Source organism: Amphiprion ocellaris, chromosome 10 (assembly GCF_022539595.1).
Source record: "Amphiprion ocellaris isolate individual 3 ecotype Okinawa chromosome 10, ASM2253959v1, whole genome shotgun sequence".
Lineage (NCBI taxonomy): Eukaryota > Metazoa > Chordata > Actinopteri > Pomacentridae > Amphiprion > Amphiprion ocellaris.
Window position 1 is genome coordinate 6,924,595 of NC_072775.1, and position 16,342 is coordinate 6,940,936.

At 40.1% G+C, this 16,342-nt stretch overlaps 1 protein-coding gene across 3 annotated transcripts in view; it reads right to left on the reverse strand.

Annotated features, from left to right (window-relative positions):
- Positions 1–16,342, reverse strand: part of slc6a9 (solute carrier family 6 member 9) — an 82,162-nt gene that overhangs the window by 20,640 nt on the left and 45,180 nt on the right. For all 3 annotated transcript variants that reach the window (XM_023291881.3, XM_023291883.3, XM_023291880.3), the window contains one exon: positions 2,229–2,385. In XM_023291881.3, the coding sequence (XP_023147649.2) occupies positions 2,229–2,385 (157 nt within the window). The remainder of the gene's footprint in view (positions 1–2,228; positions 2,386–16,342) is intronic.

Consider the following 16,342-nt stretch of genomic DNA (forward strand, 5'->3'; position numbering starts at 1 on the left):
AACAGTGCTATTTGTAGAAGAAAATAGAGCCTATGAGGCAAAAAATGTAATTTCCGCCTGAGTCTGTTATCTGAAACAGATAATAACTAGATAAGACTATGTATGATGTCTTACTCTGGACCACATTTTTGCATTATAAATTTTAGTACAAAAAAGTCAGTTGAAAAATACAAATATATAGTAATGAGGTACAATTAACAAAAAACTTAAGAAACTGCCACATCAAGTGTTACATACCAGACGCTTGTGTAAGAACAGTACATACTCAGACGACTGTTACTACTTGTGACAGAGTTGTGTGATGAGCTCAAAAGAAATATATAAAATAATAAAGGAAAGTTGAAAAAAGGACAAACAGATAAAAAAAAAAAAAAAAAGCCTCATGAACCTCATCTGTCATAGTAACCTCCCCTGAGTGAGCAAAGAGGTCATTTAATGTCCAGCTGAGTGTGTTCAGTGGTGCAGCAACTCTCTGGTGGTTCGCACTGCACCAGAAACCAGACAGTCATCTATAGGGAACGTCTGCGTTGTTTGCTTTCTTACGATTATCCGTATGCGAACTAGGTCGGCGCAACCAGCTGATACTGTACAACACCAAAAACTTATCGCTGCTGGTAAAGCTCAGCCCTCCGGTCGGCGCTGCGTTATCTGCAGCTGCGAGCTGATGTATGGCCTACATAGACCAAGTCCTTGCATGAGGATGCAGCTCTTCTACATGCGTAATCCAAATATTTGCAGCATAAACATGTGAACCAGACATTCCGAGGGAAATTATATGACTCAGTGAGTGAGGGGACCTCGACTGAAAGTGCCTCCCTTTCGCTACACTTTGGTACATTTTCAAAAGGAGATACAAAACTATTTAGAGCACAGTTTAGTCTGTTTAGTGCAGAGCTTTTAGGAAGCATCTGACGAAAGAGCAAACAGACTGACAGCAATGGAGCATGAATGTATTTTGTTGTCATGATGTTCTTACGCATTGAACAAAGAGGCTATATAGTGAAAGCAGCAGCACCTGGATCCAGTCTATGTGCTCAGACTTATTTTGACAGCGCTCACAGACCAATAAACAATGATGTAGATATGCACAAGTGGACGCCTAAAAACATGCTCTGGATTGAAGTTATGCTCATAAAGTGCGAAGCGGCTCATGCAGACAGCTGCACTGAGTGAATATGGTTAACACATCTGGCCTGTTTAATGATGCAAACTGGACATATTTTTGTATCATGCGTCACAAAAACACACAATATGCCTCAGATTAGAAGATTATCTCAGCAATGTTGCACTACATGCTCAAATACAGCTGGCATGTCAACAGGTTTACTACAGTATCTTTATAAATAACTTTCAATTTTAGAAGAATCTTTGTCTAAAAATGCCCTGTGGTGTTTGGTAATAGCCACCATGTTGATTTTAGATTGATTTAAATTATTTGGGCTCACACAGTGAAAACTCATAAAATGAGATGGATGCTGCTCATAAAGTCTGTCGGAATATAAAGCCATGCACATGCCAACAACAAAATAGTTGAAATACATTCATTTTGTAGATTTTTTTTTGTTTTTGCATTGAAAATAATTTAATTTTAATCATATTGGTGTTGACTACCAAATTTTTGCTGTTGTGAGATTCTTAGCTATGACTTCACACACAAACGTAGTAATGAATCTACAACCCTGTAAAACTGCCTCTATATATTCTCCCTGTACAGTCAGAGAGCTTGTTTCTACATATGATGTTCTTGAGAGAGCTGCTGGGAGTCGTCCATATGCACCAGCACTGGATTCGCCACAGTAGGTGAGTCACACAGTAAATACTGCTTAAAAGAGCTCCTTACTCACATACAAACTACAGATTTCCAAGTATATTTTCTTCCACTTTAAATACAATGTGTACTGGGCTCTGCCAACACATACCTAACCACTGATTCTAATATTTACATTCCACATGTTTGCACCAACTTTATTTTGACTGTTTTGTGTCATATCCCCGATATACATGTCACTAGTTATCAGCTGCTCACTCAGCTTAATCTGCATCTTAACAGTTCAACTTCCTTTTGTGTATTGCGTGTTTCTGTCGTGTATATATATGACAGAAACATGCAATACACAGAAGGAAGTTGATGCACATTTAAGTTGCTGTACCGCACCTCATCTGCATGTTTTGCCACTGGCACTAATTAATCAAGAGAAATGAGCACAGCTCCACACTGTCGTTCATACCTCCTCCATTTCTGTAGCAGAGGTATGGAAACCTCCAGACGTTGCCCAGGCCCACAGCATAGCCCACGCTGGTGAGGACAAACTCAATCTGGTTGCCCCAGTTCCCTCTCCGCGAGTTTTCATCCTTCTTCACTGGCTCTCCTGGAACTGCTCCGTTCTACAACAAAGACACAGAGAGAGACGGAGGTGACTTCAGGTGACGGCGAAGCGAGTGTGTTCCTGAGATAGTGCTGCTGCAGCAGGTCCAGCAGCTGCAACCAGGCACGTTAAAAAGCACCTCATTCACAGGCATACATCAGGAATGGATGCTGTGAGAGAGAAAAGCATCCCGAGAGGCCTTATTTGCCTTCTGCGGCCATTAGATTCCAACGTTAGGTGTTTTTAAACTATTGTTTTCATTGGAATCTTGAAACAAAGGTAAATAAAAAGCATCTTTGGGGTGCATGTGGAGTTGAATTATTCATGTGTCGTTCTCACGCTCGCAGTTATTGAATATGTTCTGTAAAATAGTGTCTCCTCTACCCCAGAGTTTGCCATAAGGTGGGCGCGCTGGAGCAGACAGAATGGAAAGTGAAATCAGCGCCTTAAGAAGAGCCGATAAGCATTTGGTCTTGTCGTCCTGATTTCCAGCTTCTCTGCTCCTCTCCTCCCTCCCTCCATCACTCCATCTGCTGGCATCAGATGGTCCCTCTCTCCTGACCTCCTCTTTAACCTCAGCTGTGTCTGTCTGTCTGTCTGTCTGTCTGTCTGTCTGTCTGTCTGTGTGACTGTCTGACTGTGGGCTCACATGAAGGCACTTGTGCTCCAGCAGAAAAATAAATGCAGCAAATTCATGTGGATCATCTTTACACTGTTACTGTAAAATGTAAAGATACATAACTTCACTTGCTGCTCTCTGATAGGTTATTAACAAACCTAAAAATGTATTGTTCTCTGTTATTTACTTCAGTTCTGTTCATTCAGTGAGACACACGCTGCCTACCAGGGCAAGTGCAAAAAATGTGAAATGATCCAGTTATATAATCGTCTCATTAAAAGGTCAGAGGACAGAAGAAAGAGATGTTTAATTGAACTGCATCACACAATTTCTCATATGCAATGGAAATTTACATTGTTAAATATATTACAAGTAAACTTGATATGATTTTTCTGCTCTTTGAGGTGACTGATTCAAATATATTAAGCAGCAAAACTGATCGTTTTGGCTGCGTGATGTAGGTGAAGAGGAAATTTGCTTTTCTCATATAAATATTATGATGATTGAACCTCATACCTCCAGGCAAAGGTATGTTCTCATTAAAAACAAATGCCAAAATTACACCATTTATCACAGTCAGATGCTGTAAAATCAAAAACTTTGTTTTTAAACTTTCTGATGCTCTGTGAACTAATCATGGTGGTGTATTTTTCTGTAACAAAAAATTCTCAAATTTCAGCTTAAAATTATGATCAAACTCACATTATTCTCATCTAAAAATTCACCAATAAATGAATTGTTTGCAGCAAATTCTATAAAAAAAAAATAAATAAATAAATCTGCACTCATCAGCACAGTGAAGAACATATGAGTGATTAAGCAGCAAGCAACAGTCATGTGACAAAAATTTAGGGATTTTTGGATTCAGATAGGACAAGTATGGAAACAAAAGAAAACATAGTATGTAGAGCCATGATTTGTTTTTTTTTTTCCCTGGGACACTCGGAAAAATTTTGTACATATTGATTTTAGTTTTTTATAATAGTTTCTAATGGTGAAGGAAATGTAACTTTCACTGATTTGTTACTGAATGAATTTTAACTTTGTTCTACTGCACAGGAGACATTTCTGAGGTCTCTCCACTTCCAGCTGTTGTTGTGCTGTTTCCCAGAGGTGCAGGATTTTATATCGCAGTGACAAATTAGTCCACAGAGAGTAACAAAGTAACAGAATCAAAACACATCCAGAAACTGCGTGGGGCTCAGAGGGTTAACAGAGTTTGTTTTCCATCTGACTGCTTGCAAATACTTTGACCAAAAACAGGAAAGGTTGTTTAATTCTGATGTTGTAAAATTAGCTAACTTTGCAAGAGGGCAAGATGGACTATTTCATTAGTATTAACTGTGGTTCATTCACTATTGTATAATCAACCCTTTTGTTAGTAATTTATGAATTTGTTGTTTGAAAATGTATATACAACTGTGAGTCTGACTTATATGAATTCATGGTTCCTTCCATGCAGACTGCACAGTTGTATGTACTGTATGACGCCATAATAAAAACATCATTCATTCATCCATGCTGCCTATGTTATCTGTGTGTAGCAGAGTCTGCTTTTATAGTCGCATTGAATAGCCTCATACTTTCAATAGCACTGGCTTTGAATCTGTCAGAAATATGAATACTGGCCATGAATACAGCGTGGCAAACTGCTAATTTTGTTGTAAAAAAAAAAAAAATCTTTCAAACCACGAAGTTCTCAAACAGCTTCCTGCCTACAGACAACTTCGCCATAAACACAGAATGTGACGCTTTCCTGTGCTACAAAAGTGAAAGTACTCCACTCCAGCTGTCCATAGTGGACTTTTTTATTTATTAGTTTAGCATATTTTGTTCTAATTCTATTAAACTGCTGCAGGACACCAAGTTCTGGGGAGAGCATGCTGCACTCCCAGAGTCATTCATCCCCCCTGGTTAACACTCTGCTTCCGAGACCAAGTGAGACATCTTCTGCATCAGCGAAAAACAAATTTGACCGCAAAACAACAACAACTACAGAAAAACAAACAGCTGCCATATTTTCCCCAAAGCTCTGTCGTTTGCCTTTGTGTCTAACTGTGCTCGCATGTTAGGAGGGCAGAGCACAGAGCGTTTCTCCAGCATCCTCGACCTTTCGTTGTGCAGGCCTGTAGGCTGCAGGTGGGACAGACAGGAAGATCAGCAAACACGAGCTTTGTTGGTGGGGAGACGCTCGGAGTGAAACCGCGGTCAGAGCAGTGTGTGAGCAGAAACCTCCAGCGGTGAGCCCGCCGACGCAGCAGGTCGCACATTACGACGCCTCCGTCTGGAGTTGACTTTGGAAGCAAGAGAAGAGTGTGCAGCTGTGTGTGTTCTTGTTGCGCCCGGTGCTCAGCTGCACATCTAGTACATCCAGCTTCCCCTATCAGCAACCAGGTGGAGGCCCGCGGAATAGGCGCACATGCACAAACGCACAGGCTGACAGGTTGTGCTGAGGTCCGCAACCAGGTGAACAAGAGTAGAAACACTGGAAATAGCAGTGACCCCGGAATCTTAGGTGTCCGCTCTCCAAAACTCAAGACGATGTGTCAAAGACAGGCAAGAACACACTGCGTAGATGCTGTAGGCTTTAGATTCAGGGGCACAGTGAAAACCCATCATGATTCAATGTATTTATTTAGAAAGAAAGCAGAGTTAATCATTTACTATGAATTAGAGCTTTGTTTAGTTTCACTGGGCTGAGCTGCAATGAGTTGAAACTGATTGCTCCTTCTTGCATTTAATGTAATGATAGCACTAACATTGATTTTATTAAGCATGTCTCTTCGGGGCCGGATGTGACCGTATCATTCCAAGCACAATTTTTTCATTTATGTCAGTGCAATTTCTACAGTTTCTATCGGTTGCATTCATTCTTTCCAACATGCTGAAGTTTGCTTAAGTGCCTCAGCAATTCTTAGTGGTTAAGTCAGTGTCCAATATCAGCTGATCTTTACTCAACGACTAACAGCTGCGTCCATTATCAGTTAATTATTTCCTTGATTATTTATTTTATTTGTTTGGTCTATAAAATGTCAGAAAATGCTGAAAAATGGTGATCAGTGTCAACATGACTATGGTCACAGTTTTACAAGTTCTCGCAGCTCGGGCTGTCACGGACATGAAACTTTGGTCACACATAAAATTGCAAATGAGTATTTAATTTAATCTGTTTTTCTGTTAATTTTATACTTTTGTTAGTTTTAGATTAGTGCTATTAACGCAACAAATATAACAAATCATCTTCTCCAAGTCACCAGGCTCTCTGTTCTCTCCTCTATTTTATTTGGCTAAAAACCAAAATGTGCTCACAGCCATGTTGTGGTGTTTGATTCTGCAACTGAGTCGATGACGTTAATGTCAACTGATGCTCATCAAAATGCATTCAGTCGAACATTAGCAGTTAAGCATCCTGAGAGAAACAGTTGGTGCCATTAAACCAAAGCAGAAGATGGAGGCACAAATAGAGAAACGTGGAAACAGTGAATGAAGCGAGACTGACGTGAATGGAAATGAAAAATAAGTGAGTCAGGTCAAATAACCGCAATCAGGCCACTTATGTAATAATGGTGACAGAATGGCTGTTGGATTTTGTTTTTTACAGAGGCAGAAGACAGCTCCAGTCAAGCTTTCTCCTTTCTTTGTGCTAAACTATGCTAACTTACTGTTGGCCGATAGTTTCACATGAACTGATCAGTCAAGAACTTGGATCTGCGGAAACCTGTCTTGATAAATTCAACAAATAAACAGGAAAAATGTTCAAACATTAACGTTCCTGTACATAAATGGTCAAATCTTATGAAAAAAGCTCCTACTAAGCAGCTGAAATTTTTGGCTGAGAGAAAGTATGTGGACCCTTTAAGTACAGCACAGTACTTCATCAGAACATAACAAATATCCAGCAGGTGCATCTGAGGTTTGCTGATTGAGTTCACAGTAGATGAACTCATGGTGGTAGCTGACTGCAGGCTCAGTCTCAGTAAAAATCAGAACGGCATCTGACTTAAAAACACCATCTCTTGGCTGAACCCTCTGGGCAAAAGCTGAACTTAGTGTTTTTCCTGACATCCTTCTCTCCCTTGACTGACCCCAGTGTCTGCCTCTCTCTGCCCAGGTGTTGTAGCCTGTGGTGCTGCTCCCCGGAACCCCTGGTCGGTCAGTCAGACTGACAGACTCCTCTCTCCATATCCCTCCATTTCTTCATCACGTGCATCTCGGGGACCATCTGGGCTTTATATAAGACCACACATGACCCCCTCTCCCTCGCCTCTTCTTCTATTCAGTTTGTAACTTTTCTCTCTTTCCAGGGACTCTTTCGAGTGACAGCGATGTCTTCACTGAGGGCTGAAATGAAACTAAAACTAAAAAGCAGTCAGTTAGATAGATTTAGGGTAAGAACACTTGATTTTGGGGACATATTTCAGACTTCTGGAACAATATTTCATAATGATTAATAGTTACTGCCTACATACAAGTCTTAAAACCAGTTGAGCCAATCAAAGATCTGCAGGCAAAGTTAGAATGAGGGCGTCCCCCTAAAGCCAAAACGATACCAAAAGAAAATTTCCACAAAAACACAGTTGCGTTTGCAGACTTATGGAGACAGCAACCCTGTAACTAGGGATGTCTGATACTGGCTTTTTTGCCAACAACCGATATGCCAATATTGTCCAACTCTCAATTTTCGATTCCATATATCAACCGATACGATATAGGTGGACTATTTAACTAATTTTAGGCAACATCTCCTGTAGTGGAATTAACACATCATGGCCAATTTTATTGTGATGCCCCATTGGATGCATTCTCAAATGCAACTAGGCTTTCCAAATGTAAACATTGTCTGTGCAAAACAAGGAAACTATTTCAACTGAAGTTATGGAAAAAATGCCATATATATTTATTTTTAATTGTCTCAAACAACAGTTCACACTCTCCCTCTCTCCCTCTATGAGTTGGTAAATGGCTGAAAAATCCAGGCATCATTTTATCAGATTTCATGATAGGCAAAAAAAACCCCAAAACGATAATGATATTGACCAATATTACATTTTCCTGCTAATATCAGGCCGATAATATTGGTGGGCCGATATTATCTTACATTCCTACTTCTAACAGCATTCATGTCTTCAGTTAACCAAGAAAACATGTTTTTAACAGCAACCACTGCATGCATATACAGTGAAAATGACACAAAAAACTCAAATTCTTAAGGGACCTCAGCTTTTAAGTAAATGTCAAAACAATCTGAGACTAATGTTAGAATAATAAAGTAAAACCAAATTACACTTTAGACCAATTATCAGAACACTCCCTCATAACTCACTCACTCAGTTCTGCTTTTCTTAGTTTTTAGTTGTTGCTCAGCTCTAGTTTTGCTTCCTTTGTTCTTTTTACCCTTTTATATCTTATTTTCTAAGTGTTTATTTAATGTCTACTGTTGCACGAAGAGAGAGTAAAAACTTGACTAATTATTCAGCTGCTGTCTTACTGTTTTTGAAGACCATGCAGAATATAGTCTTATTTTTATCGCTGTGGTGTAACGATCAGCCCATCAAACACAGACCCACTCATCACGCACAAGCTTGTTTTGCAACAAAGAACGGCTTAATCATATCCAAAGACCCAGGTTTACAAAAATACCAGAAATTTCCCATGGCATTTCATAGAACAGTCAAACAATGTACATGATCTGAAGAATGTTTCATCCAAAGATGCAAAAGATTACATCTTGAATGTAAATTATTTACATCCAGTGACACGCTGAACCTATTAGATGCATATTTGAATGACATTGAATATTCAATGTCAGCGCATTCAAATAGGCAGTTTGTGTCTGCACAATTTGATAGGTTGCATCACTTAACATTTAGCTGACAATGACACTGTGACAGGCAGTATGATAAGCTGACTGCTCTGCGCCAGCACCAAAGAAAGAAACAAAAACACATAGCTGATAAGTCAGATTGTGTTTAACCGTTCACATGTTTTTACACACTGAAATCAAATATTATTTAGTTTTTGATTTGTTTCTGATTATCTGTTGTCTCATATATTCAAATCCTGCTGCTATTGTATATTCAGCACCAACAGTAATTGACTACTCTGTAATTACAATCTCACGGGTTTGAGTCCAACAGTCTGTGAAACAGACAAAATACGAGCCACTAACTCTTCTCTCTGCTGAGCTGATCTTGAAAAGGCTGCAAGCTCAGTGCTGAAATTGTGAATGCAAAGAGAACCGCTGATCTGTGTTGTGCAGGCTCAGACTGGAGGTGACATAAGGTGGGGATCAGTGCGATTTACCCGAAAATGTGGCAGTCTACAAAGGCCTGCAGGTGTAATGCAACGGGAATGAATGCTGTAATATTTGGAGGATCGGAGTTTGAATGCGTAAACCCTTCAAAAACTGCTGCTGAGTGTCTCTCGAGCTACACTCTTAAAGTCTAACTGCTCTGATAAACTTGTTCAGGTATAAACACATCAAAAATACCAAATGTATACAACAGACTGTGGCATTGTAATATCTAAAGCAGCAAACTCAACGCAAACAGTTGGGATGTACCAAAATCAACATTTATTTCAGGTATAACATCCTCATAATTTTGTAAACCTGCAATAAATGCAATATTAAATGAATGTGATATCACTCAATGGTTTTGCTCTTACATCAGCAGTCATTCAGTTTTATCCCAGCTGCACTTTTCCTTTCCTGTGTTTCCTTTTCGAACTGCTGCTGCTTCATCCTCCCTCTGCTCACAGCCCAAATTGACACTTTAGCTCTATAGGACGTACACACTATTTCACACATGCATTTATAAACACACACCGGGTCAGTTTGACAGACAGCAGCACAAACCTTTCAAAGCAACGTCTCCTGACAGCTGCAGCCATGTCTGTAAGAGATACTGTCCATTGGAGTGTAGCAAGAATAACAAAATTCCTCTCAGCTTACGGAAACACACACACATACCTACTATAGTTTACTTTCCCTTCCCTTTCTCACAAAAACACACACAAAAGTGGCTTAAACAGCATGAAAAAGGGCCACGCACTGAATGTACTACATGCTTCTCTTATTTTGAAAATTCCCTGTATTATTTCTATCTCTCTCACACACTTCATTACTCACAACTTCTCATACAATTGCAACAAGAAAGCAGTCGGTTGAGTGCCGAGGTCTGCAAAGGCCTGATAATCTCCCCTACAGAATGTGATTTGTTAATATCGTGCAACTGCTTACTGTGCATGTCATTTTCTGTCTGTAAGAATTTTATTTAAAGACACCTCCTGTAGAGTGATGGCATTTTACTGACAGCTCGCTGCTGTCGTCCTTTCTTGGGGGAAGCTGCTGTCTCTCTGCGCATATATGCAAGCTTCCTCTCAATCAAAGTTTGAGTTGCTTGTTTAAGTAAATGCTTATAACCTGACATTTTATATGGTCAATTTCTGTGTGATACGTGTGTGAAAAGTAAATGTTAAAGGATTGGAAAATGACGGTTTAGCTACAAGATAATATAATCAATAGGATATTATAGTGTGATTTATACATTTCCACATAATATTATCCTGTTTTATGATCTATAAAATGCCACATAAGGGTGAAAAATGCCAAACATTGTTTATCAAAGCCCAGGATGACGTCTTTAAATGTCTTGTTTAACCCAAAGATATTCCGTTTATTGCCTCTGGGGAGAAAATAAACCACAAAATACTGATATTTAAGAAGTTGGAATAATTTTGACATTGTTCTTTGAAATATTATGCAAATTGATTCATCAGAAAATCATTTAATAGCTGACAAGTGCAGCAGTAATAAAGTCTCTTGACACCAGAGCTCTGTCAGATGCTGTTCTCAAAGTGCAACACACACTAGGGGTTCTGCAGTACATGAAAAGTTAAATACAGAGGCTGCTGATGTAGGTGTGCTTATTTACTGTAAAATGTATTTTGTATATCGTCGCCAACTCAGGAGAAAGTCTGTATGTGTTCATGTAAAAACAAACTTTTAGCCTATATGGTACATTTCAAATATTGGCCAGCCTGTGCTTTTGCAAGTCAGGACACGCCTGAAGCGTTTGTGTACCTAATATTTAAACGTGCAGGCGCTGGTAGCAGAATAAAATGAAAACAACCCTCAATCCAAAAAGTGAAACTACAAAGGTGATGAATTTGTGCGACAAATGTTTAATAAATCGCTTTTGTAGCTCATGCATGGTCGTGTTTAAATCCCGATTTTCCCCTGCATGTCTCCTGCGTTGCTATTTGCAGATGTTTTGGTCAGCCTCTGTGGTCGTGCAGCTGTGCCCGGCAGATGCTGTTATCTGAACTGAGGACATTCTCTCAGCACTGTTCTGTAACAAACACTCTGTTGTCCATCCACAAGCTGATCTCATTGTGTTTGAAAATGTTAAACGGGGACAAACACTATGTTATGTTGGTCGAGACTGACAGAACATTCACATCAGGGCATTGACCCATCCTTTATTCGCATTATTAGACTTTCTAATGAGGCCGTTATTGAGGACAATTACCACACATCTGCAGGACTACTTATATCAGTTCAAATCATTTTAGATGTGTGTAGACTGTAGACAAAACTGTGGGATTAGACAAAGATGCAGATTGGTTTTGGTGCAGAGTGAAATACTGTCCTTTCATAAGAAGTTTACCAAACTTATTTCAAATATGTACGTTGGATTTACCTGGTAAAGCTGTTTAGGTTTATGGTAGTTGGCTACAATTTGATTATACCAGTGCATCCAATTCTGTACTATTGTCTTGCTTGTAGCATTTTGTGAGAACTATGTATAAGCATGAGAGAACAAACATCAAAACATTCATTTTGGAAAAAGCATGTGTACGGTCAAACAGCCTATTATGTAACGCTCTACCTCGTGATACTCATCTGTTACTGTTAAAACACACAATAAAGGTGCAATAAAGGTAAAATGAAAGGAAGTACTGTCTCAAACACATCAGCATGTCACTCACAGAGAAAACCAAAGAAACTGTCTGCACTGGGAAATTTAAATGTGTCCAGTGTATTTAACAGAGCAAAGGATTAGAGAACAACTCTTGACTTCAAGACATAATAGGAGGATTTATAGACTTATTCTGCATCTCTCTCTGGCAGAAACTATTTTTATTAACAGATGTATAAAACAGCTTTACCCAAAAGTCCAAATTGAGATGGACATTTACAATTTAACAATCTTCTTTGCTTGTCCATTTAGTGCCCTGTGAAGCCCCAAGCTTCCTCTCCATTTCATTGTATTTCATATTTAAAACATAATTTTCCAAATATACAATTAGCATGAAACTGTGTTAAATCACTCTTTTGCATACTGATATGTAAAATAAATCCATTAGCTCTAAATAACACCCAGTCCAAGGTGATCGTTCCTCTGGGAGAAGCAAAACAACATGTTGTCATTTTGCAGGCTTTTCCTCCAGCCAATAGTCAGGCCCCAAGTTATTCAAAGCGGCACACGTAATCTCCCTTTGCTCCTCCTATGCGGAGTTTAGTAAACATGTCTGTCTGCAGTGACTGAATCCACTCAGCTATTAGGGACAAAAAGCCCACCGGATCCCCCCAAAAACAGAGGCGGCTCAAAGCTCTCTTTATGAGTGAGCTGTGAGGTGAGAGTAATAGGCCTAAAGACAGTGTAAACCGTGGCTTCTCAACCTGCTGCCACTGGGGCCACATACCAAAGGATCCCATTGGGCAGGGGCTGAATAAATCCCCCTCCACGGCTGATTAATTGAAACCAATGGATGGGGTGTCAGGAGGAGGAGGACGATGAGAGAAAGTCGAGCGCTGTCGGATGAAGGGAGGGATAGATGGCCGCCCAGAAGCTAGGGGTCACTCACAGGTTACATCACTCTAAACACTGGGAGTCGCTCGTCAAAGTCCGGCATCCCCAGTTCACACTTGATACTAAAAAGCATCCGACAGTGATGATGTATTTACACTCAGTTTAGCCAATTTGCATTCCACAGGTGTTAGCCTACATCCTGAAATCACACACCCACAAGTGAATGCTATTAAGCACAGTAATGATGAGGGCAGAATATCAAGTGGTCAAGACATGCTGGCTCTCACCATCAGCAACAATGGTGAAATACTGTGAAGGCAACCTAAAAAGAGCTTGTCTGAAATTACCTTTATATGCAATAAACAAATGTAATCTCCTTCTGTAATCTATATCTAATTATGTTTTAGCGGTGCAATATCAAAAATGCTTGAGGTATCCTAGTGTAGATGATCTGACCCCGATATTTTCTGAAATCAGCATATCTTTTAATTATTAAGATAAACAGAAAGTGCATTTGTGAAAAACACTGCTCATGTTGCAGCTGTTGGTCTGTCCTTATGAATAGTTTAAAAGCTAGTGCTTTAATTCAATAACGTTACATTTGTATAGCGCCAACTCACAACGCAAGTGGACCCAGGACACTTCACATATTAGGGTCAAGATGTGGTATTATTACACTATCAAGAAAAATCCCTTGATTCCCTTTGAGAAAACATTTGAGGTGCAGTGGGGGTGAAACTTTTTAATAGGAAGAAACTTCAGACAGAACCAGGCTCTTGGCTTCCACCAAAATGCTTAACAGGCCTGAGATAGTCTGATAATCATGAGTGGATCTAAATGCAGGCAATACTACCCAATACACATAAAGGACAGGACATGAGATGGACTTGATTTGTGAAGGTAAATGTATACCAGCTACACCAAAAATGACAAATAAATTAAGTGTCAATTGTCACAGAATTTTTGTGTCTTCCAAACACAGTTGTACATAGTTTAGGCATCAGTCAGTGTTTTTAATATCAGAATTGGGTGAAAAGGGTCACAGAATTTTTGTACTTTTCCAAGCTGAGAACCAAAGAACTATGCCATGTCACAAGTGTGGTTCTGAGGAGAGTTTGTGGGATTTGAATTTATCTCTAAAGCTGTATGTCTGTCTATACGTAGTTCTGTCATTGTGTGTGTACAGCCAAGTACAACACAATGAATTAGAAATGCAACTTGCCTCAGGTGTGAGCTATTATCTCCCCCAGGCCATCATGTCTTTTGTCCAACCTTTGACAGTTTGATGCAAGTGTTAATATCACTGCCAATAAAAACATTTTTGTACAATTTGTTTAAATATCGGGATCTTTAGCTGATGTTAAACATCTGAGCAAAGGTTAGAGGTTTGCACCAAATAGCCAATGCAGCCCTGTTTTTCAGGTTAAACTTTATACATTCTTGGTGATCCTATGGCAAGTGGCTCCAGCAACATGTAAATGCACCTCTGAGTTGTACAAATAACACACTGGAACGTAATCACTGAGCAATGCTATGGTGATCACAGCACTCATGGTCATCATGACTCTCAACTCGGACTCCAAAGTGTTTAAACTTTGGAGTTATGTGTCATTTTAATCCATTGTGCAATTAAAACACCAGCATTCTCTTGACTAGTTGCACGACTGAAGTCTAGTTCAGCTTTATTCTGCTTAACAGCATTTTCCACACAACTGTAATTGGAGAAGTGAAATCTGATCTCAGATACTCACTCAAATGGTATTTTGAGATCAGCTCTGACACAGGCTTATACTGCAGTTCATTTCAACTGTTTCTGACCACAATATCTGTCACAGAGACAAGACAATGTGCAGAGTTGGTCGATCAGTCAAATAAGACAGACAAAGAGAACAGGTCAGTGTGTCCACAAGACTGAAAGGGTCTGTTAGCTAAAACAGGCAACAAACTACTCAGTCACTTAGTATAGCGTAGAGGACTGGTAAGGTAGTATCAAGGGAAGTCTGTGAATATACTGTGTATTTATAAAGTAGTACTACATATTTAGATGGTCAATCAGAAAGCCAATTTGTAATAAAGAATGTTGACAACAAACAGTGTTTAACCTGTAAAATAAAATCATAATTGAAAATATAGAACTTTGACAAATATCTCTTTGTAATTCTTTGTTATATTTTACTAAAAACTCGTTATGATTAAAAGTCTATCACTATTTTTTGTGAATGCCATATTGAAGGGAGCCTTTACAAAAGGTACCAGTGGTCTATGGTTACATTAAACAACTGGTGTATGTAGTTCATTAGGCATTTAATCTCCTTACCTTGAGATTATTTTCCATGGCAAGGAACTCGATGCAAAAGCAGCATCTGTCCTTCAAATAGTCCCAAACGCCTGATGACTGACCAACTTCTCTATGTGTGTGATACTTATAGCACTAAACTTACCAGACTGGAATCTCCAAATGCCTTCCCTGGGGGAAAGGAGGGGGGAAGCTGGACGTGTGGGCATCTTTGAAAGAAAGTAAGGTAGGGGTCAGGCTGCAAAGGGCCAGGGAGGGCGGGTGTGGTCAGGGCAAAGGTTAGGGGGTGGGCAGCATATGTCAGAAATTTTGCACTTGTGTGTGAGTGACAGTGTGAGTTTCTACATATAAGACACGCTTCTGTATTCTACTCATTTGTGTGCAGACGTGAGTGCAGGTACAATTATCTGACAGCTTTATTTCAGGAACAATCGCCTCTGCACAATTGTCATCAGCTTTTCAGTCCTGTTTTTGTATTCTGGTCACATGCAAGATTCATGTAAATACCATGAAAACATTTCAGCTGCATGCACGGGCCCGATCTGTTTTGACAGTCCCTTCTACTGTCCATTGTCCACGAGCGCGGGATGACGGCACCCTGTCAAGGCGTTGCGAAGATAATCTCCAAATCCGATTCAGAAATAGGCTGTTCTCTAATAAAACAATGGTTTTACACGAGCGTGAGCGGGAGCGATGGGAAGAGGCAGACTGAAATAGAGACAGACAGTGAGAGCTCTCTGAGAGGAAGGAGTGACAGAACGGGAGAGAGAAAAGAGTTGGAGACGGAGGGGTTGAGGGGCCGTGATGGCTAATGTGTGCAGACAGGCAGGCAGGTCTAGCAGGAGCCGTTGTAGCCATGTGCACCCACCCACACCCCCTCCACCCACACCCCCTCCACCCTCCCCTGGCTTGTTCACTCATTTGCCTAACAAGTTCATTTGTGCGTAGGCCTTCATCGGGTATGGCTGTCAAGTGATGCGCGAGACTGGCCCGCGGAACTGTTGGCCCTCGCAAGCTGTTCACCTGCATCCCTCTCCTCACCCCCGCACACCCTCACACTCACCCACCCACGCATGTAAGGACACACACACACACACACACACTTTGTGCCAGAGTATAGACATGGCATCCAGTAATGCCAGTAGTGTGAGCAAATAGTGTGTGAACACCGCGTTCAAACTGTGGAGCTTTATCTTTGGACTTGTTTTGATGACTATAGAGTTGGAGGGATTAGTTGATAAACTGA